This window comes from Paroedura picta, chromosome 1, assembly GCF_049243985.1.
Source record: "Paroedura picta isolate Pp20150507F chromosome 1, Ppicta_v3.0, whole genome shotgun sequence".
Classification (NCBI taxonomy): Eukaryota; Metazoa; Chordata; class Lepidosauria; order Squamata; family Gekkonidae; genus Paroedura; species Paroedura picta.
The window spans coordinates 63,751,818-63,775,996 of NC_135369.1; the positions used below are offsets into that span (position 1 = coordinate 63,751,818).

Here is a 24,179-nt window from a genome sequence, read left to right on the forward strand (position 1 = left end):
AAAAATGCACTTTGTTTGTTCACTGTGTAAAGCCAGGATCATAGAAGGAGAAAAAACTAGGCTCACAAGCTTTCTTAGATTAGTCTTTGACCAAATGGTCTGAAAGTTGTACAGGAGTAGCAGTGGAGTCAACCCTTGGGGGAAGAAGTTGATCTTCACCCTATATTTTATGGAAGCGATAAATACCTTGTCTTCCACCCTGATCATGACAGTCTCAAGCTGGAACAATGTGTTTGACACAGATCTGGGGACTTGCAGGGCAGCTCTTAGGAATTTTGTTTGAACACGCTCAAGAAGGGTGAAATGAAATGAAGAAGGCCCAATCATAGTCCCATACACTAATTGGGCTACATTTTGGCTTGAAGAAGCTTTAAATCTGCAGGTATATAATGCCTGCCCCGAGTCCTCAGAAATTTGATAATGTTAAAGGCTGACTTCTGGCCAGTATCCGCCACATGTATATGGTGGGCTTTTCTAGAGCCAGAGGCCTGAAAGATTGTGCCAAGATACATAAATGCAGTCACCTGCTCTATCACATGACCATCAAGATGTGATTTTTTTTTCAATAGTTTATTGCTAAATTATCTTCCGTACAGTAATGGGACTAAAAGGGATGTTTTACTTTAATCTATCTTGTTCACTGGTTTTGAATACTATGAGGAGGAGAAAGGACGGTCAAGTGAAAAGGGCAGTTATAAAAGGACAGGAGTTAACCAATAACTAGCTGAAACTCATGAGACTGGGCAATTAAGCCTGTTTGGTCTGTCCTGTATTTCGTTCCCAGCCTGCCCTTTCATACTGTTTAATATTCTTGCAGATTTACTGATTTCCAAAACAGGAGACTAGCCTGGCAAGAACATTCATGTCCCTGCCTCACAAGACAGTGTTGGAAGCAGCCTCACAGTTGACAGAGACAAGCTTCTTCCGCTCCCTATAGGCCCTGTGTCATACTGAACAGCTCTGCGGCAGTTTGTCAAAAGAGGCAAGCTGAACCATATGGGGCAGGAGGGGGAGGCTCTAGCGAAGCCCAGCTATGTCGCCATGGTCTATCAAATTGACAGGCACTTTACTAGATAATAATATCTCTGCTATGGCCTGATTAGAAGAAGGAGAAGAAGAAGAAGGAGGAGGAGGAGGATCAGGAGGAGGATCAGGAGGAGGAGGATCAGGATCAGGAGGATCAGGATCAGGATCAAAGTGGCTTAGAGTCGCCTTCTCTTTCCTTTCCCCACAACAGACACCCTGTGAGATGGATGAGGCTGAGAGAGCCCTGATATCACTCCTCGGACAGAACAGCTTTATGAGTGCCGTGGTGAGCCCAAGGTCACCCAGCTGGCTGCATGTGGGGGAGTGCAGAATCGAACCTGGCATGCCAGTCCGCACTCCTAACCACTACACCAAACTGGCTCTGACTCCAAACTGGAACAAAGAGCCATCATACCTTTGTGAGTCCTGTTATCCAGAGATTCTATATGCAAGTAAGTGCATATGCAAGTAAATGAGCTGCCTGTTGCCTGCTTCCTTCATATCATGAATATTCAGGTGTGGGGTGTGGGGGAGAGAAGGTGAGCTAAGTCTTCTCAGTCTGAAGCCAGGTGAAATTTCAAACAGCATGGCATCAGTGCCTTGAATGGAGCAGCTCTATAATCAAGGCCAGCCCTGTGGAAAATATTTGAATCTCATTTGTGTAAATTGCCTAGTTACAGTTCTTTCCAAAAGATTATCGCCTGCCTTCAGTATTCTTCATCAATAGAAAAAATAAAATAAAACAATGCTCACAAGCAGACAGCCTATAAACAAACCATAAAGAACAAAAGGGAGGGTGGGCACTGGCCCAAGAAAGTGCAGCAAGGCAGTAAAACACCTCAGGAAACCTCAGTCCCCAGGGAATGTCTGTGCCAGATGGCCAGGATACATGGTGGTTTGATGATGCTGTTGCTTTCCTGATATGTTTATGGTCATTTTGCTACGCCTCAGTCATGCCAATTAGGAATAATAGGCAGAGTACACTTTTGTGAGGACTTGACAAAGGCACATGAGGGAGAGATAACAGTCTACATGTGGCTTTGTATTACACTGAGCATGTAAAGTTGATGGCAGCTGAGCCATTATATTGTCTGTCTCAAAGAAAAGTACTGTGTGAATGAGAAGTAGTGTGTCTGGTGATTTGTGTCACAACTTTTCTCCTCTTGTACAGGTCCTGATGCAGATGGGTTCCTGTTGGAGCTTCATAATGACACATTCTTCGAGTCTCCTAGTCTTTCTTAACTCTCCGTGATAACATTTTATTTATATTGAGTTGGCGGAGCTTTCTCTTAGGCCTGCTCAGCATGGTTTAGAATTGGTTTCTGTCAGTGCAGCTGACATGACATAGTTTGTAACTAAGGAGGGAAAACACTTGGGAGCCTGGAAGCTCCTTCTTCAGTGTAAGTTTGATTGTTGGACAGGAGTAGCAGGCATGTAATCACCTTTCAAGGGATATAGAAGCTACTCTTAGGGCTTTTCCCAAGCTCTGCTTATGGCCTTTGTGCTGTTTCATTTTCAGAAAGCCTTCAGCCTTTCGCTTCTGGACAAAAAGAAACCACATAGTAGAATGGAAGTATCCATCTGTAACTGTATCTCTTGGACATAGCATCTCTTCATCCTCCTTTTCTTTTTGACTTGTGTATGGGTATTAATAGCCTATGACTGCAATTTCTACTAACAATGTTTCTTAAAAGATTACAGAAATTTAAATCAAATTCCCCCCACCCCTTTTTATCTGACATTTTAGACACACATCCAGATCCTACTGAAATAATGTAGCTGTTCCAGCTAGCAAATTGTTGGGGAACCAAAGAAAGGCTATTCAGTTATCCTTTGTGCTCTGAAGCTAGGCCTGGTGCCATGAGTTAATACACTAAAAAAATGTCCAGATGTTGAGTAAATCTGGACATGATTCCTGTACTGTACAATACAAGGCAGGGTTACTTGTATTGACTTCAGTAACTTCAATAGACTTCTAAGGCTGTAACTCAGCTTAGAAGGGTTGCATTGTTGGTTGAGTCAACAGTTCATTTTACCTGACCCAAATACAGCTCTATGCTCTATGGCAGGGGTGGCCAAACTGTGGCTTTCCAGATGTCCATAATCTCCACATGATGGCAGGGGCTCATGGGAATTGTAGTCCATGGACATCTGGAGAGCCACAGATTGGCTACCCCTGAACTGTGACATCAGCACAATGATGTGGATCTGCAGGGGACTCGCGGAAGTAGTTGGCTCCTTGCTGTCAATGTACTGACATTGCTGGTGACATGCTGATGTCATTGTACAATTGGAAGTGATATCAACACATGGCTGGGGACACTCATTTTGGGAAAAATGTGGTTTAATCATTAAGGTTTGTTTGGATGCTAAAAAGCCCCTGGTGCCGTACTGGAATAATTTCTGGAGCCATGGAAAGTGATGTCAGTGCATCAGGGAACAGATTGTCACTCCCTGTTTCCTCCTTTTCTTTTTCCCATCACTGTTGAGTGCTGGAGGGAACAACCTAGTAATGCAGAATATCTTGTTCCAGAGAGAACATGGCAAGTCTAAGCATCAACCAGCAGAGGCAAAAGAGAGGTATGGAGGGCATGATAACTGTGGAGATGGGTTTTGGTAATGGTTACTGAAGGGATTGGAAGGATTGGACTTTGGACCATCATTACTTTCTGAAAATGATAACCTGGCAAATTTAGATTTATTTCCTGCTGCTCTTAACCATGGCTGGCTCGTGGTGGGCTACAGTCAATATGAAGAAAAAATAGTGATTAAAACTTTAAAACCATAGAACCATTAAAAAAAAAACAAATTACAATAACACCCAATAGATAGCAGAGATACAATTATAGTACTTCCCTCTAATGGCAGACTCTTGCTACGGTATCTCCCCTATCACAGGACTTATACACAGGGGGGATGAAGATATTAATTGTCTTATTATACAGACATCAGGAGAAAGGGGGGGGGGAGACACAAGAACTTCTAGCCCTAGCCTTAACCAAATGCCTGGTAGAAGAGCTCCATCTTACAAGCCGTGCAGGACTGTGATAGTTCCAACAGGGTCCTCAGCTCTTCTGGGAGCTCATTCCACCAGGCAGGAGCCAGGACTGAAAAGGCCCTGGGCCTGGTCAAGGTCAGTTCACATGGGCCAGGGATCACCAGTTTATTAGGGGTGGGGCATAGAGAGACAAGCAGTCTTTCAAGTATGTTGGACCCAGACCGCGAAGGGCCTTAAAGGTTATAACCAAAACCTCCAACTTGATCCGGAACACCACTGGTAGCCACTGCAGCCACTTCAGCAGTGGCTTAATATAGGCCCTCAGTGCTTAAGCAGCTGCATTGGGGCCTGGTGGTGTTCTGGATCAAGTTTAGTTGCAGATCAGGCCTCTAATATAATAGTTTCTACATTTCCATTTTCTACATGCTAGCTATTCCAACCTACCTATGTGACGAGTTGAAAAGGATATTACCAGCTCATTCTCAGGAGGGCAAAGCAATTTTAAAACTGTGACTCCCCACCCTCACAATAGAGAACCAAGTTCTGAATATATAACAGTCTGGTACCTTTTGATTGTATCAGGAACAAAAGATGATTTGTGTGTCACTATAATATCTCATTCTGAATATGGCCACAAAATTCAGATCAATAAATCCACATAATAATCAACAAATCCATATAATAAGAGAAGGGGATTGTTTTTACAAACCTGGAGGAAACTCCAAGTTTGCCTAAAAACAAAAGATATAAAAAAGATGGGGGAAGTTTCCCCCAAACAGAATGGAAACTGAGATCCTATGAAATCTTGTGAGATCTCAGTAACAACTGTGGGGTTGCCTAGCAACCATGGTGCTAGATCCTTAACCTAGGCTATCCCAAAAGCAGTGTTTGAAAGAGGAATACAAAGTGGTGAGTGGGGCAAAATAGAAAAAAGGCAAGGAATATAGAGTGGTAGAAAAAAATCCCTGGGGAAATAAGGCAGATGAGAAAAGGTGACAAAGCAGAAAACGTAAGGGGAGAGAAATCCAGATAAAAGTTAGAGAAAGAATAGGACTGTTTCTGCAGTGGAAACTTCACTGCCCTGGCTTCTACATAGGAGCACAAATCTGGGGCGGACAAGGTACACCAGGCCAAATGCTCCCCTGTGCAGGAGCAGGAAGAGGCAGGGCAACCTTCCCCGGCTCAAACTCCAGTCTGCAGAACAACACAGAACCCCCAGTGTGGAAACAATCTAGGTGAGGTTGGAGAAAAGCCTGCGGGGGAAGGGAAGAAAAGCCTAGAAAAAAAGAGGAAAATGGGCATTGGGGAAAAGCCTGAAAAGGGAAAGAAGGTGGATGCAAGCATAGAGGATAGGGATTCCCTCTAAGTTTCATGGATTCCCAGTTGTTTATATCTAATTCTGAACTGGGAATTAGTTTGTGGATCAAAATATATACATTATGGCCAGTGCCAGAAGGTGGGAATTTCTGGGGAGTGGGAGGGTTAGAAGCTTGGGAGAAACCTCAGGTTTATACGGGGTGCTATTTTAAGAAAAGTGTACACCTGCGATTGGACAAGATTTTTGATAGCTTTTTGGGCATTTTTGAGGTGTCTAGGTAACCTACAATCCATACTACAGAGGACTGCAGGTTTCAGTTAGTGTTGGCATGGGGAGGTGGCGTGAGGAGACAAACTTAAAAAAAAGTGAAAGGGAAGAGAGAGTAAAGGTGGAGGAGAGTAGCAGAAGAGTAAAAAAAGTAACGCTGGAGATGATGGAGGAACAGAAAAGAGTGGGAGAGTGAGGGTCCAGTAGTTGCTTGAGTATGAAACAAGACTAGTAAGTAAGTAGTAGGTGGGTGGGAGACAAGGAAAAGTAGGAGCTGCAGGCTTTTCTGCGGGAGGCAATGAGGAAAAGCAAGGGAGACGGGAAATGGAAAATAAGATTCAGCTCATAAATTTTTTCAGTTTCTCCACTTGTAATCCTAAATCTTCTGACAAACCCTTGGAAATGTAGAATTATGATAGTTTGAATGTTGACTTAATGGAGGATGTGCCGTCTTTTTTCTTTTCGCTTTGAAGGAATGGAGGTGTAGGAAGCTGTAGGAGGGATGTGAGAAACTGCTGTAGTGTGGCACATGTATTTATACAATTTGCTGAATTTCATTTTACCTTGTAATTAGCTTATCTAAAGAAAGACAAGCAATTCACTTTCCTGGATATGTCTGGCAGACACAGAATTTTAAGACTCTGTGCTGGTGACTGGCAGACTGTTTTCCACATAGCTGGCATTCACACCACAGCCAGGAATATGTTGACATTTGTGAACAAAACCCATGGTGCCAAATGGTGTGTTAAGTCTTCGTTTTTGATCTTGGAAGCCCAAATTTGTTTTTACTAAACAACAATGCCAAACTGAGCATTAGTTCAACTTTTATTAAACATTGTGAAAGTCTCTTCAGTTCCCACTTCTAAATTGACTGTACTTTTCAGAGTGGTCTAAACAGGAATATCTGCATTTTGATTTATATTCATATATTTAGTTTATGTTTAGAACACCAGATATTTAGAAGAAGAATAAGAGCTAGGGTTTTTAATAATCTGCTTTTTACTAACTGAAGGAGTCCCAAAGCATCTTACAAAAACCTTTCTCCACAACAGACACTGTGTAAGGGTAGGTGGGATTGAGAGAGTGCTAAGAGAATTGCTCTGCAAGAACATCTCTAAGAGAGCAATGACTAGCCCAAGGTCACCCAGCTGGCTTCATATGGAGGAGTGGGGAATCAAACCTACTTCTACAAATTAGAGCCCGCTGCTCTTTTAACCACTACACCACACTGGTTTAATGATTTTCAACCAAGGAAGTGCCTCCTCCTCCACCTGGCTTGCCTGTCTGTCCAGTGGCCAGCCAATTGCCTTCCATCCCCCACCTCTGGCCACCCACTCCTCATTCCACTTCCCTCTGAGGCTTGGAGGCTGCGGATCCCTGCTGTGTGAGAGCTGCCTCTGCCCATGAGATCCATAACAGCTGCCTGCAGCATTTCCATGGGGAGGCCATCTGCAGAGTTCTTCCAACCCACTCACCCCAATCTATCGCCCAATTGTATTCCTGAATGCAAGGGGCTTGGCCCCTAGTTGTTTGTATAAAAGGCAGTGAACACATAAAGGGAGCAGCCCACTTCCAAATCTGGATTTATCATTCTAATCTGAAGATGATGAAGAATTCTGAGATCACTGATTGGACCAGTGCTGACCCTGAAGTTGATAGCAGAAGAGTTAAAATCTTTCTCCTTAAGCAAAGGATCTACAACAGGCCAAACCAAAGTGCAAGCTTTCCTAGAGAAGCCATTAATGATGGGCTTGTTAGAAACCTTACAAAAAGGAGAGCACTCCAGAGTAATTGTCTCTGTTAGTTCCTCTTAGGTCACATTTGCTGAGGAATAAGGTGATGAACACTTGACTTTGTTTACTGTGTCCTGGGCAGCTAGAGCCGGTTGCCTTACTTGTTTGGGCTGTCTCGTATTGTTTGTAGCTAATGCTGTTTTTCTTTCTCTATGTTTAGCCTCTGCTCCACCTTATCTTTCTCAGGGTCTCTCCAGGCCCTGTTATCAAAAGTACAGCCTGTGGCCATACTAATCCCGGCTTCTTCAAAGATTTGGGTTGCACTTTCTCCCAGCCCAGTTTTTATGTGCCTCTAATTAGCCAAAAGAGTCAACATACCACTGAGATTCTTATAAAACTGAGAATTGCTTGTCCTCCAGTGGAGAAAAAATGTACCGTATTCATTATAAAAATACTGGCCTTGCACCTGTGATTAAAAACAAAAATCAGATCCTGATCACTGGGTCCGTATTGCAAGGATCTAGGCCACTGAGGACTACTAATGGATTTTAATGCCCTAAGCTACTTGAAACATGTGCGAGCATAATAAAAAACAAACAAACAACATCAGCAAAAAAAAAGACGTTTGATTATGGGAAGAATTTTCATTCTTCATCACCAAATAATCTAACAGCAATTTGACTGAAATACATTTCCCTCACCCCACACACACATATTGGTGACAACTCTGCCTAGTTTGCATACTTCCAAACTGTCATATCTTCAGAAAACTCCAAACAAAATGCTAAAACAACAGTCTTGGTGTTTTCTGGGGCTCCTTAGCACATCAAGATGAAAATGTGAGGGAAGAAAAGAGGCACTGCCTCTGGTGCCTGTTACGAAACATATTGGTAGTAGTATTGGGGTATGGCATGTGGGTACAGGTAGGCTTGGCACCCCAGAATGAAAATCCTGTGGGCTTCGAAGGAACTGAAGAACCCACAGCAGGCGTCAGTCTGAGCTGCGCTGTTCTTGCTCTAGCAATCCTTGTTGCACTGTAATCACACAATTATTGTGCCATTAAAACGTCATATTCATAGAAATCCACATAAACAAAGCATTAACAATTGGTGGGAAATGGTAGTCTTTACTGCTAATGACCTGCTTTCTCTCTTCCGCTCTCTCCCTCCCCTTTTCATTTGCCAAGCCTTGATTTAAGAGGCAGATGCAGAAGTATGTCTCTGAGCTTAGAGAGTTTCAATTTTTAATGTGCTGTCACAGTAAGAGACTTTCCTTTCCTTTCTTGTTTTTATTTTCATCCACAGGTGTTTCCAAAGAAGCTACTTAGTGAGTTGGTAAAGGAGGAGGCAGCTGTTACCTGAGTGTGTTGTCAGTTTGGGGAAGATGTCAAATAATTCCTATAATAAGGGACAGCCTCCTTTTGAAACATGTTGGATTTCAAGCCTTATGCTCATGAGGTAAAAGGCTGTGTATTTCCATTCCACCAGGTGCACATCTCCCTTTTCAGATGGTATCTGAGTTGTAATTAATTGGAGAAGGGAAGAAAAGGTCAGGGAGAAGGGAACTGGACACCCTCCATCAAATTAATCTCCAGGGGAACAACATAAACATTACGGCCCTTTACAATTCTATGCTATCTCTATGAGGTTTTCTCTAATTAATTCCCAAAGGACTTGAGTGTTATTTCTCAATGTATTATTGACTGTTTCTCAGATGAGAACAGCTCATATATCTCCATACTGTATGATCAACAATTTGAGGTGTTCCTTGAGCTGATTTCATTCATTCATCCATCCATCCATCCATCCATCCATCCATCCATCCATCCATCCATCCATCCATCCATCCATCCATCCATCCATCCATCCATCCATCCATCCATCCATCCATCCATCCATCCATCCATCCTCAAATGTATGTGCTGCCCTTTCCCATGGACTTAGGATGACTTATAACAGTTTATAGTTTACAGTAGGTTAAACAATTCCAACATTTAAACGAATAATTTACATTTAAAAACAATCTAAAAATTCATTGCCATTTCTCTATCAGAGAGGAAGGAGAATAGAGTGGATGTTTTATGCTGATCCTGCATTGAACAGCGGGTTGGAGTAGATGGCATGCATGCCCCCTTCCAACTCTGTGATTCTAAGTGCTTTGTTAGTACATTCATTGAGTGTATATTCAGTTTTCAGTTATGCCCAGAAGTTCTTCATTTATATTGGGAGGCCAGATTGTTGATGGGATATGTTTAGGCCTCATGTATAGGCCAGACAAAACAGCTCTGTTTGGCAGTCCCTGTGAAACTGTTTTAAGTCCTGCAAGGCCCTGATCTCGCTTGGAAGAGCGTTCAACCAGGCTGGTGCCTGGTTGAGGCCAGTTTTATATGTCTTGGATGATTTTTTTTAAATTTAATATATGATTGATCAAGGACAAGATTTCTCTGTTTTAAGGTGACCTGCATATGTTGTCAGGTAAAGTTTTGTTAGATTAGCTGTGGGTCAGAATCCTCAGTGAGTCACTGTCAAGTCATGGGCTCTTGTAAATCTGCTACTTTTTTATCTGTGTGTGTGCGTGTGTGCTTTAAATTCTGTATGTATAGAGAGCAAGGAAATTGGAAGTCATGCTTACCTGGAGACAACTTGGATGCATACTCACATTCACCTCAAATGCAGCTGACTGTACCCATTATTGCTCAAATCATGTTACATTTCCTGGCATACGTGCAAAATCAAGGCTATTGTCATGTGCAGAAATAAGGTATTTTATGAACTGGTCTTTAGGCATGGGGGAGGGGAAGGGGAAGGGATGTTTAGTCCCCTTTTGATGTAGGGCCAGTCTGTATGTTACAAAGAGAATTACATTATTTTTTTATACTTCTTGGAGAACAGGTGAGGTGCCAGATGATTGGAGGCGTGCTAATGTTGTCCCCATCTCCAAGAAGAGAAAAAGGAGGATCCTACATCTGTAGCTGGCAAAATTTTGGAACAAATCATCAAACAGTCAGTCCTTGAGCAGCTGGAACATAGGGCTGTGATTTCTAAGAGTCAGCACGGGTTTTTCAAGAACAAGTTGTGTCAGATCTCTCTATTTGAGAAAGTGCCGGGAGCAGCAGCCTGGCGGCGGTGGCCTTTCCCTCGCCGCTTAGTCAAATAAGTAGATTCTAGATCAAATCAAAGCTGGGCTCTCCCTGGAAACTAAAATGATCAAGCTGAAGTTATCGTACTTGGTCACATTAGGAATAACAAATGTCACTGGAAAAGACAATAATTCTAGTTAGCAATAAATAGAATTATTTTCTTTTCTCTAATCTAATCTCTGCAAGTTCTAGTATCTTTAGTAAGTAGTCCCCTACTGTCGATATTCCTCTACTAAAGATAATCCTCTACTGTTGTCATATATAAAACTCATGTAACAGAAAACAGAACCTATCCTGGGCTAAACAATTTTACAATAAATATCAATAGACGTTTCTTATCTCTTTTTTTATATATATGTATATTAGAACAACCAGAACGGCCTCTAGATTAAACCTTTTTCAAGTGGGTTTTCCTCAGTGGTTGTTTTTCAATTTATTGTATTGTTAATGGAGTCCTTCAAAAGGATCAAGTTTTCCTCTCAGAATTTAAATCATATATGTGTGGCCTTTGGCTCCCAAGTTCGGGGAGGTCTAGTGAAAAGAACTTGGGAGCCAAAGGCCACACATATATGATTTAAATTCTGAGAGGAAAACTTGATCCTTTTGAAAGACTCCATTAACAATACAATAAGTTGAAAAACAACCACTGAGGAAAACCCACTTGAAAACGGTTTAATCTAGAGGCCGTTCTGGTTGTTCTAATATACATATATATAAAAAAAGAGATAAGAAACGTCTATTGATATTTATTGTAAAATTGTTTAGCCCAGGATAGGTTCTGTTTTCTGTTACATTAATTTTGAACCATCCTTTCTTTCGTGGTATATCTAAAACTCAGTCAAGGAAGCCACAGCCCTCAGTTTGCAAGGCTTCTGCAACGCTGGTAATAAGGACGTTTTGAATGTATTCATAGGTTAGCAATAAGACAGAAGCTACTTGATATTACACACATAACTACAGTTCCCTGGAATACTGTGTGATTCTTGATAGTCTTCATTCTAGGAATCACCATGGAAAAAGCAGGAGGTACTTACACAGTGGGCAGTATGCAAAAGAAAAATATTTGCAAGATAATTTTTTAAAACGAGAGGGTGTAGAAAGGTTATGTAAACTTAACAAGGTTGCTTTTGTAAGGGTCATTACCCTTATCTCCTGTTGGAAAGTGGGTGTGGATCCTAGTGTGCGCTTTCTGTGACCTGCATGTGACACAGAAGCAGGCTGGTATGGGTGGCCTCTGACGCATCTCTATTAAATGGGTTGAAGTTATTTCCTCTTCCAGATCCATAGATCCTGAATGCTAATGCTCTCTTAGTGGAAGTTGGCAGAAAGGAAGAAAACAAAGGTGGGAAATGGCGCTATTAGCAGGCTTTGCTTCCCCTTATATTTTAAGGCAATGTTTAAGCCTTAAATTGGCTTAGAGTTATCTTTGAAGATAGTTTTGAATAGTGTGATATTTTTATTGATGAATAAATAAGCAAGTATCTTAATTGTTAATGCTTTTTTTAAAAAAGAGAGGCCCCGATTCAGAGACTTATTTAACCCATGTGTGCCTTTGATGCGGGATTGATTAAAAGTCTGGTAGGCAGATTGAGGCTACTGTTCAAAGCCCCACCAAGCTCCAATTCACATACACAGCTCTGCACAATCAGAAACTCTCTTCTGTTTTCCAAAGGATGCTTTGAAGAAAATGGAAGCAGTTTCTGTTTTCAGATCAGGACTTGAAATTAAAGTTGTTAGTTTAGACTGAGGAAAAGTGTACACAAATGTCAGTTAATGGTGCCAAAGTCTGAACTTCCAATGAAGGAAAGATAATTATAGAGGATTATTTTAACAACTGGTAAGGTTGATGAGCTATTTTAGGAGGTTTGGTTGTAGAATGAATAAGGGATTCCTCTTTCCGTCTTCTGCTGTAGCTTCTTTCAGGTTCTCACATTCTTTATTAACTCACTGTGTTTCATATAATTAATACTGGCTATTAAGTGACAGCACTGAAAGAAAAATGGCCTAATTTCTGATTTAAAAAAAGAAAAATTATTACCAATACACCAGAGAAAATGATTATTATACATGAGAGAGAGGAGTCTTGTATAAGAAAGGTGAGTGGAGTATTGACTTGATCCTTCTCTAGTGCAGAGTAATTTGGAACCTCAAGTGAGTTAGATTGTAATAAATTAAATTTAGATTTCTGCACATCAGCTGAAGAACTCCCAAGGCAGAATTCTACTTGAGAGGAAGAAGAGATAATACATGGTGGAAGTGTTATAATGAAGATCTTATCCAATAATCCATAAGTGATGTGCTGCCCTGAATGAGCAAAGAGCTATCCCTGTTTCCCTTCACAATATTATTTCTTTTCCTTATTAAAAAATCTAGGAACAGGCCAGCTATCTGTTTCCTAGAATGAAAATTATGAGCCGCCTCACAGTCTTCTGCATCAGGGCAAGACCTTCTGTTCCAAAGGACTCCTCTTTAACCCATATGGGGCCTTGAGGCAGTGAGCACCGTTTTGCACTGCAAGGTTTCTTGGGCTTTCTTTGTGAAACTGCATCAAAAGAAACAACTGGTTGAATGTTCCCCTTGCAATAGGAAGAGTACATTTAGAAAATCAGCAGGTGAGGAAGAAGGCTATGCTAAAGCACGTCCAATTGTGATGGTTTGGTTAGTGCCAAAAGTTGTTTCACCTTTTGATCATTCAGATGTTACAAAAAAATTCACACTGACACATTGAAAATGGAAAAAGCTGCATTTGGATTTGTCGTTGTCCTGTTTTACTGGTGCTTTTGCTGCAATAGCTGTTTTGCTTACGGGTTTAAAAAAATGTTTACTTAAAAATGACTCCCAGATAAACTATAATGCTAGTTTCTACTAAAAAAATGACTATTTTACTTTTCAACAAAGAATCTTTTAGCCAATATTTAAATATATCAGATAACGCATCAAGTGAGAATGTTTCTGTTGCCATAAAATATTATAAATCTAACATTAGCACCCTTGTGGCAAAGTTGAGTACCTTTAAGCTCCTGTTTACCCCAGTAGGTCAGAGCTAAGCGTGCATTTAACTGTCCTGCTGAAAGAAATTGAATTGGAAAATGCTTAACTTCAGTTGGATCATGGCCATTGTTAGAGAAAAATGTTTTGACAAAGCATGGATTCTGAAGGCTGCCTTTAGCCCTTGCAAATTTCTGGACCCTAAGTGGTTCTAGGATGCACCTGCTGCTGCTTCTCCTGGTGTTTTACTACACTAATAAATCATGTTTTACAAGATGCCTTTAAAAAACTTCAACAGTATTGATTGCACTATATAATATTGGTTCTTACTTGCACACTCGTTACATATATCCTATGGCTTGTAAATAGCCTGATAGTTGGGTATGGCCTTAGAAATGAATGAATGGTTTTAGGAAATGTCCTCTTTATATCTCCATAAGCTCAGTTGTTCAAAAAGCAAGGATTCTGTTCCTCTTTGACAATACTGTGGGAAGCTATAAACAACAATAAGATGAGTAAAAACGACTTTGTGAGCAGCCCATATTCATTTCCACTGCCAAATGAACTCCATCTACAAGTCAAAAGGTGATTTTTCCAATTGCCAGCGACTGCCAACTTGCTTTGAGAAATGGGAATAAGCCAGAGCCTCTCTGACTTCAGCATAATTACTGGCAATAAAGATATGCAATCAAAACGGGGCTGACGTTGAAGCTATCACTTAGGAGCATAGATCAAATCCCCTTCTTTTCCTATTAGTGTTCTGTTTCCACATTTAAAAAAAACTAGCAAGAGTATCTTAACAGATACAGTGAAATAATACTTCTGGTCAATAATGTATTTGGAATGTTGGCAATGGTCAGGGTGTGGGTGCCTTGACAGAGGCATACCACACTCCACTGCAGAGTCCCTGGGCTACTCTGTACAGATCAAGGTTGATGACCAGGTTTTGTTCTGTCTTCTGCATTGGCTGCAAAAGCAGCATTGTATTCTTCTCTCATTCACATGCAAGTAGGAGGCTGCCATTCAGTCCTGTGGAGAAACAGTCACACTTGGGGATGTTAGAGGTATTGTGGTAAAACCTGCCTCTGGTGAAAGTGGCTGTAGCCCATTTACTTTCTCCCACAGAACTCAGTTGCACATATTGGGAACCAGATTTGCTTCATTCTACATAGTTTATCCTAAGATCCATTTATTGGTTCTAGAGTGTAACAACCCAGGAACTGAGGTGCATTTATAGGGCTGGATCCAGAGTAACATTTCTGCATACTCCCTCCCCCCTCTCACAGAGACCTGAAATGTTTTCAAATCCTGATCCTGAAAACCTGGAGGAGCTTAGTGGTGTGAAAAGGGAGCTCATTTGCCCATGGATAGAGCTGAGAGGATCAAAGGCAGCAAAACGGATGAAGGCTCAGAGACAACAGAACATAGTGATTTATCTAAAATAACCCTCTCCTTGTCCCTCTGCCACGCTCTCAGCCTGAGAGTCCTGAAAGCCTCAGGAGATATCAAGAAGGAAGGAGAAGCAGAAAAACAGCCAGGACAGCTACAGTGTTTAGAAAACTGCTTTTGAGGCACAGAAAACCCTGGGCTGAACATTAATGTCAAAGTTGGCTGTGAGCTTACTGCTGTGATGAATTTACTGGTGCAACACAGCCAATTGCTTTGCCTTAAAGAGCACCAAACATGATGAGGCACACCGGGCCAAATACTCCCCCATGTGAGTGCAGGAAGAGGTGGGGCAACCTGCCATGACTAAAACTCCATCCTGCAGCCCAGCATGAAACCTCCAGTGCATAAACGGTCACTGGCATTCCAGGATTAGGTACTGAAGACATATTGCTAAGCAGACTCGTTACCAAGCTACCACCAGAAGCATGGCAAGTTCTACTTCAAAAACTCTTCATTTTTTCAATTCAACACTTGGAAGGAGGCTTAAGATACTAGTGGTCTCATTTTAGTCTACACCAGATACTTGAGGAAAGGAATGAACAATCCTTTCTATGAGATCTTTAAAGAAAAGAGAAAGTCTTCCATGTGGTGAAAATACATAAGAAGGTCCATGAGAAGAAATAGGATGAATATGTGTTGTGTTGTTTGGAGCAATTGACACAGGGAATGATGTGGAGAACATAAAGGAGGATGTTATTCCAATTCAGCCTTGGGGAGGGATCACTGGTTAGCCTACTGTCAGTGCAGACCCCTGTACTGAGAAGTCAAGGTTTTGTAGGCTAAACATAAAAGGGCCACAGAACTTCATGGAAGAAGCTAGAGTTGATTCTGTGGTGTTTACTATGCTGTTTCCCAAAGGATCAAAGTTTTGAAGACTAGGAGACTGGTAGATGTTCTCAGTAGAAGGCTCTACTCCAGAGAATGATAGCTGTCTTTGAAAACTGTTAGTATGTGTAGGCTCTCCTGAAAGTGACAATCAAAGATCAAAGAAAGTCTCTGTAACTTTGCTTGCGACTTTCTCCTCCTTTGGAGGAACTCTCAGGGCAACTTTAGAAACAACAGAACTTTTTTGAATTCTTACTTGAATCCCCATTTAGTGCAGGTAATCTTTCATGGTGGGAGGGGGCTCAAAGCATATTTTTCAGTTTCAAATTTCCTGAAGCTGCAATATGAGCTGGCTTTTTACAGCTTGTCTGTGTTTCCTTTATCCTCGACATGCAAAGTAATGGTAGACATTAGAGGGCTATTTTGAACCAGTTCCATCAATGAAGCTGATGCACGGGACATGGGACATTCATTTTCTGGAGCCATCACACCCTGCTCCCCTTCCTATTATTACAGAAAATGTGCTGTCAGATGTGAATAAAATCAATTATGAGGTAAAATTGCCTGTTTCAAAAGCTTCATTTTGTGTCATTAGCAAGCAAAAGGGACTTTGATACAGAGTTAACAATAAAAAGATCAATTATTGGATAAGATCACGATTTTTTTGGTGTAAGAATGATTGTACACATTTTGCATCTCTCTGTACTACATGCAGGTTGAGATCAAAGAGGTTATGCTTCGGTAATGATGTGATTTTATCAAGGACTCATTGTATTCACTTCCATAGAGCAAGGACAAAGCAGTTGTGTGCAGCAAAACGAAAGGACAGGTTGACTCTTCAGCGAATGAGAGACTGATGAATAACTGTAAAAGCTTGCTTCTCTAGTCTGGGAACATACAACTATGGCTTCAGTGACTGATAAAAGTATAACTAAAGCTACAATTCCCAGACGGCATCTTTTTATTTTCCACTTAATCCAGAATTAACTTTATATTCATCAACAGTCTTTTGTGTAGTCCCACATGGGGACTGAACATGAGCAGGCCTATCATTAGAGAGATCTGTACAGGGGGCCCTGGGCATCAGAGCCAGAACTTGTTCCTGCCCAGGGACCATGTGCTTGCATACCCCAGCACCCCCACCTTCAGTTCCTCTTTTGCCACCAACAAACAAGGGAGACCCCTAGAGGGGTTTTTGTGTGTGTGTGTGTATGAGGAATTGTTCCCTAGTTGGCTGGGATTGTTTAGGTCTTCTGAGTGCTCATAGCTCAGCAGGAGCTTTTCAAGAAACATATCCACTGTGCGGTGATGATGACACAAACCAATGGATATGACTTATGTATGTTCTGTTTGGGTGAGCGGTACAATGTTTCTAGATTTAAGGCTTCATCCCCAAGGCTCGGGGTGGGGTGGGGTAGAGTGTCCAAACAAGGCAGCATTGTGGAAGAAAGCCCTTCATCCAAATTAGTTTAAGAGAAATTGTCATGTTTGTGGAATCATTGCAGAAAGATCCTGATTTTTTGTGTTTGTGTACATTCTTATTAGGAAATGCTATACTTTAGCCAGGATACCATGCCCACGCAACATTCATGTCCATTCTGCTGGGCTGCTACATGGTCATTAGCAGACACATTTGTGCGCCACTATGTGTTGGAACTGCAAATGAGGCAAGAAGCTTGAGTGGGGAATACAGTTCTGCATTCACTGTTCAAATGAGAAAAGCATTGCCCACTGCCCATTTGCTAAAATCCCCAGGTGGGACTGCGCAGAAGATTAAAGATGAAAAAATTGCACTTATCTGTAACTAATTGTTCATCAAGTATCTTCTCTGCAGGCACACCTGTGGCTCTAGAGCAGTGATTCCTCAAGTGGGTGCTACCGCCCCCTGGTGGGTGCTGCAGCGATCCAGGGGGGCGGCGATGGGCCACAGGTGCATTTGGGGGCAATGAATAACTATTAAAATTAAAAAAAAATTAATTTCCAGGGGGCTGAGTAATATTTTTTCTGGAAAGGGGGCGGTAGGCCAGATAAGTTTGGGAACCACTGCTCTAGAGGTACTGAGGGTGAGGGAGCATGTGGTCTCTGAGTGGGAAAGGTTCTGGGCCACAGTGCCCCCTGGGGGCTCTTAGCTGTATAGACCTCTTCTATGGCAGGTCTGCTAATGCACAGTCCTCATGTGTGCTTGCACAAAATATACTCAATGAATAATAGTTACAGATGAGTGTAACTTTATCTCCTCAACATCAGTGAGAGACTGCTGTAATGTTGTTGTGAATACTTGTTGCTATCACTTATAACTTGTTTAGGATTACTCTCCAGGTCTTCAAATTGTACATCTTTATGTTACTATCAAGTCCTCACCTTAATGTTACCATCTCCTTAGATTTTGTATGTCAAATATGTCTGGAGACATGTATTCCATAACACAAAAGACTTTGTGTTCCATAACACAAGAGGTTACCAAATTTGATATTACTTCTAATAAATTTGGTTGTATAGCATTTCTTTCAAGAACATTTGGTAGCCTTAACTATGGGGAAGTTTTTATATCATACCATCATTAAAATCTAACAAAACAATCAGGGTCCACTTAAATTGCCCTACATAAGATGGCCATCCTGGCTCTGTACTTATGCCGAGTTAACAGATAGCATGTTCAGTCAGTCACTCCACAGTTCTAAAAGTATCAGTAAAGAGAAGCTTTCCAAAACCAATAAAAGTCCCTCCCCCTTTCTGACAAGTTTTTAAAAAATATCTGTTTCAGTTTGTGGCATCTGTATTAATCTGAGCATTTTCAAGCGGTTTTGTATTAATTATTGTTACATTTTAATTATTTTGTAATTTTAATGACTGTTGATTATAGAACATATGAACTGTTTTGACCATGGGATAAGAGGAGACATAAACAAACCAGTGAGCAGGAATGTGCAGTGCTACTTGAAATATTAAACCCATTAGCTTCGGTGGGCTTAGAAGGGGGTAACTCTGCTTGGGATGGCTCTGTTACAAACATGTATATCATATTTTCAACTGGGCAGTCTGATTCCAGAAAACAAGATAATTTGGGGAGGCCCTACTTCAAATTTCCCTTCCTTCTGAGATTAGGTGAGTAGCAATCCAGGAGAGGGCCAAATAATTCTTCTGTCTTCCATCAGTGGTGAAAACTTTTTTTTGTGTTGTTCGGCATTCCCTCAATGATTTCTCCTTCCTGCCCAGTGTTTTAATGACTGTATTTGTTTTATATGTATTTTAATGCTATTTTTAATTGTTTTAATTATGTGTGTTTGGTTTTGTGTGTGTGTGTGTGATTTTTATAGTTTGATGTATGTTTTATATTGTCACACACCTTGTTGACCCTTGTACGGGATGAAAGATGGCATACAAATGCTGTAAATACCTATATAAACTTTCCATGAAAGCAAATGCTTATTGCACGGCTATTCATGAGCCTAGATCTACACATGCAGCAAGGATAACCTTTTGAGGCAGTAAAGGGGACTGTCGCATTTCAGACTGCAAATCAGCGATACAGTTTTTAATGCTGCCCTTCTTAACACCTCCTTGCAAGTAAAAACAAAGCCCAGAACAAGTACTACAAAGTAGAATAATCAGTGTAGCAAAGGGTGAAAGATTCCAGCCTTGCCCACTGCCAGTATTGATAGCTAAATTATTATTTTAATTTATTTTTATTTTAAATCCAAACCACCTCTGCTTTCCCTTTATTTAAAATGCAATGGCTTGCTAGAAATGGTATCTCTCACTTGCAGCCTGACATGATAGACCACTCAGCTAAGACAGGATTTTGCCACCTTGTTCCCACCTCATTCTACTGTCTGGGAGGATATGGCATGTCAGGGGGATAGATATCCTGTTATTCTTCTTCTGATGAGCATCCCTGTTTGTGCATCAGCAGGGCTCTGATATTGACTGGGATGACCTCTGGGATCAGTTTGAAGAAAGAAAGTACCTGACTGCCCGGAAATGGAAGGGTGGAGAGGATCCATATCGGCTATATGCTTTCAACCAGAGGGAAAGCGAGAGGATTCCAAGTGATCGTGCCATTCGTGACACTAGGCACCACAGGTTCCATGTTTTTTCTTCTTGTTTTTATCATGGAATGTTCAGTAATAACATTACAATGACCTATGTATTAATCAGTGCAGTGTGATTCAAATACTCCAGGTTCTAGTGTGAGCCTCCAGGTCTTTGTTTAATTTTATGAATAAGGAGTCTGAGGAAATTTTGTGTTTTTCTTGGTTATTTATTATTACTTTAGATCCTGTGTGTCTTTAAACAGAATCACACTGTGTGTGCTCCAGGGGCTCACTGAGACTTCAAAAATTCTGAAGTTGTAGGTAGGGATGGGCACGAACTACACTTTGGCAGTTTGGTTTATGGCTGAATCATGAACCAAACCACAAACCACAAACCCACATGAACGGGGAGGTTGGTTCGCAAGGTGACCTGCATTGTATTGGTTCATTTAAAGCTTTCTGCTCTCTGCTGCTTTTCGTTGGTTTGTGCCCATCCCTAGTTGTAGCTTATAGGACTGGCCTGGTCAAAAAGCCACATGGCCTCAAAGGTTGCAGTGAGAAGGGGAATAAGGAAATTTTTACTTCCTGTTCCATCAATGTCGCTTCTTCTGATGCAAGAAATTCCAGTGACACAGGAACAGTGTTAGCCTGTATTAATTCACACCACAGCATTGTGAAGTAGGCCGTTCATATTCTAAAAATAAGGAATTGCGGCTGTGTGAGGCAGACAATGGGATCCGAGGCCGCCCAGAGATTTCCTAGGTTAGAAAGAAACTTGAACCTAAGCATCCATGTCTAAATATAGTACCCTACTAATTCTGGTAATTACTGGTTCAGTCTGTCCGTTAGTTACGGTCTGATAGGCTGTAGTACACTGAATTCTTTCTTTGCGTTTGCTGAGGCTTATTACTTTTTCATTCAAATGGAATAACTGCCACTGACATGAAATATCCCTTGTTGCTAAGTAATCTCATGTGGACACATCGTCTTGTGTTTCCTGAGACCTTTGGTGCATATAGCTGTCTGGTCTAACTGGTGGTGACTCTCCAGCACCTCAGGAAGAGGCAGGCACTAGTCCTGCTACCTAATAGGAAGGGAGAACCCAAGGAAGAGAAAACCATTATCTGCTCTCAGTTTCTTGGATAAGGTTGCTCGCTCTGGGTTGGGAAATATCTGGATATTTGGGGATGGAGCCTGTGGAGAGAGAGACTTGGGGAAGGGAGGGACTTCAGTGAGGCACAATGTCCATCTTCCAAAGCATCCATTTTTGCTAGGTGAACTGATCTCTGCCACCTAGAGATCAGTTGTAATCCCTGGAGATCTCCAGCCACCACCTGGAGGTTGGCAAACCTATTCTTGGAGGAAGGGTGGGATAAAAATGAGTTTGATAGGTATCTTTGTTTTGGGCTCAGAAGCCCAAGGATTAAATTCTTTGAAATGTTTATGGTTTTGTTTAGTTGTGGCTACATTTTTATGTGTACTTGCTTTCCATCACCTCTAGTGTTTCTTACTATTGGAGACCCTTTTTCAGATTTCCTGCCTTTGGGAGTTGGGCAGGTATTTACCCTAGAAATTCCCTTTTGGGTGAAAGTGCCCCATTTATGGAGCTCTCTCCCCAAAGATGTTTGCAGGTAGTATATTTATAATTTTTAAACCACAGAGCACATTTTCTCCTGTTTGTTCACAGTCCCCTCATACGCCTTGTCTTGTGCCCCCCCACTATGTGTGCTTGGAATTTGCTAGGTTTATTTCATATTACGTCTTCATGGATTTTTAAAATTTCTGTACTGGTGTTTTAAATATGGTAATAATTTTGATTTTATTTATTGTTACTGTGAACTGCCTTGAATTTCTGTTATACAGAAAGGCAGCATACCCGATTTAAAAATTAAATAAATATGAATTCCATTGGCCTAAAACAGTATACACGAGCAATGAGAAAGCAGCAGGAGTGCCAGAAATGTGTTAGTGGTAAGTCAGACAATATCCATTTGTTTTCCAGAGGGCAGCTAATTGCCAGCTAGAAGGGATAGCATTTGTCGCATTTTCATTTACTTGTTCATTAATTAACTTATTTCTTTGACTGCGATATGGCCCTTGGCCAGCTGGAATTAGCGGGGATACGAATAAGGGTTTCATGCACAATCCTTTCTGTTGCAATAAGCCAGCAAGAGGATGGAAAAGACCCTTGTAGTAAAAGGAGATCAAAACGCAGCCAGAAAATGAACATCACTCATATACCACCTGGACAGCCCAGGCTAGCCTGATCCTGCTGAATCTCAGAAGCTACGTAGGGATGTCCCTAGTTAGTCTTTGGAAGGGAGACCACCAAGGGGTTGCTATGCAGAAGGAAGCAGGCAATGGCAAGCCATCCCTGAATGTCTCTTGCCTTGAACCCTACAAAGGTCAACTTGAAAACACTTTCCACAGCCATCATATTCCATAGCACAATCCACTGGGAATTAGTCAGTGGTTATTAAGAATCCAGTGGCCATTAACAAACTATAAGGCTTCTCTAAAGCTGTAAAACTGGAAGCAGGTACAGATGCATCCATACATGATGATAGCCTTGAAGTTCTCCGAAGTAAAGAATATTTCATACCTAGGCTAAATCGAGCAGGAGGCAGTCTTTGCTGCCTAATAGGCCATGTGTTCAATTTGACTTTGTTTGGTCATGCGTAATTTATGAATGAGCTGAAGAAGACATGCAAAACTACTCATACCCAGGGTGCTAGCTCTTTTACTCTATTCTATGATGTTAAAATGAAGATATTTTCCATCTTACTCTGCTTTATGATGTGAAGATGTATTGTTTCTTCCAGATCAAGTGAAAGACAAATACATTTAGTGCAATTGAAGTCACCTTTATTTGAATCTATATCTATGATACGATTGTTGAGCCATGCGGTTTTTCGTCTTTCATTACTGCGTCATCCTTTGCGATTTCCTTTTGTGTCATCATGATTTTTGAAAGGCATGTAATAAATTGGAGGGGGAAAAAAGAGTTTTGGGGTTAAATGTACTACTCAGAGTGTGTTTGGGTCTTTGTTGTCAGCCTGTGAATCCAGCTAATCTTACCCTTGCTTGTTGAACTGAATCTGCTGACTACACCGGTACAAAACGCAGGCAGAGCAGCCTGGATAATGTTGGTCATTTAAAGGTGCAAAGATGGAACAAACTGCAAACAGTTCAATATTTTGCACAGTTTGGTCAGACCTTGAAGGAAACAGCTTATTTTCTGGAAATGAGACTATTGGGTTGGACTGGGCAAAACCAGCCACACGTTGCCATAACCAAGCAGATACCCTGTAGGCACTTCAAGGTGATAACACCAACACCTTTTATATTCATACAAGCAAAATAAATAAGAACTTCAGAAAAAAAGTTTTCGTTATACATATTTCCATATAGATGCAGTTTTTCTTTCTGCCTTTATTGTTTCACCTGTCTTAACCTTGGAAGAGATAATGGGTTTAAAGTTAAGCCAAGCCTTACATTAACCTTAGGAGATATCAAGACATTTCTAAATGGTTGGTGTATAAAACCAAATGTGTGGTCCCAATCCACTCCATGCCTTTCCCTTGAATTAATGTTAATGTCATAGCAGGAGCTGATGGTATGCTAGATAATATTGAATTGCTGCTTAACTGAGTGCTGCTGAAATTATTTTATTCACATTCCTGCTGTCATCAGATGCTGTTTCCTTCAGACAAAAGGTGACAGCCTTGATGGATGTCAGTTAACAGTCGAGAAAAGAATATGTCCTTCCTAGAGAGAAATAACAAATGGAAAATTGACCATCTGCCCTGTTGAAGAATAAAACAGATTTAACTGTTCTCTCATTTCATTCTCTCTCTCACTTTTTATCTAGGTCCCTTTGCCATTTTTGTTTATGTGTGGGAGTATTTGGGGGGCTTGATCTCAAATATGGAAAGAATTCTCATTGACAGGGCGAGAGAGAGAGAGAGAGAGAGAGAGAGAGAGAGAGAGAGAGAGAGAGAGAGAGCACACCGAACACAGAGGGTAGCACAGGCTGATTCTCTCTCCTATTTCCATAATTCTGTAAACGGGTTCTGATTTATTGAAGATGACAGAACAATAGCATGAAGAATGTACCATTAGATAAGTAGTTGAGCAGCCGTTGGGGATGGATGCATACCTTGAGAGTCAAGAACACCAGGCATCTGGTAGGCTTGGCTGGCGGTGTAGACAGGGGAAAACAGAGGCAGTGTAGAGGAGTGGAAATACTCCCCAAGGGGGGGGGGGATGTTCCATCATTGCACAACTGTTTTGAGGATATTCAGCAAATACACAGTGCAGGTAACAGCCTTGTTTCACTGTGTCTCCCTGGAAGGGAGGGAGGGATTGCAGTCATTGGGAGGCCCAAAATTGTCCGATGGAA

At 41.3% G+C, this 24,179-nt stretch overlaps 1 protein-coding gene across 2 annotated transcripts in view; it reads left to right on the forward strand.

The window, feature by feature from the left end:
- GALNT14 (polypeptide N-acetylgalactosaminyltransferase 14) overlaps window positions 1-24,179 on the forward strand; it is a 300,759-nt gene that overhangs the window by 113,342 nt on the left and 163,238 nt on the right. The window contains exon 2 of one of the 2 annotated variants that reach the window (XM_077340970.1): window positions 19,654-19,826. In XM_077340970.1, coding sequence (XP_077197085.1) covers window positions 19,654-19,826 — 173 coding nt within the window. The remainder of the gene's footprint in view (window positions 1-19,653; window positions 19,827-24,179) is intronic. The other variant, XM_077340978.1, reaches the window with a different exon arrangement.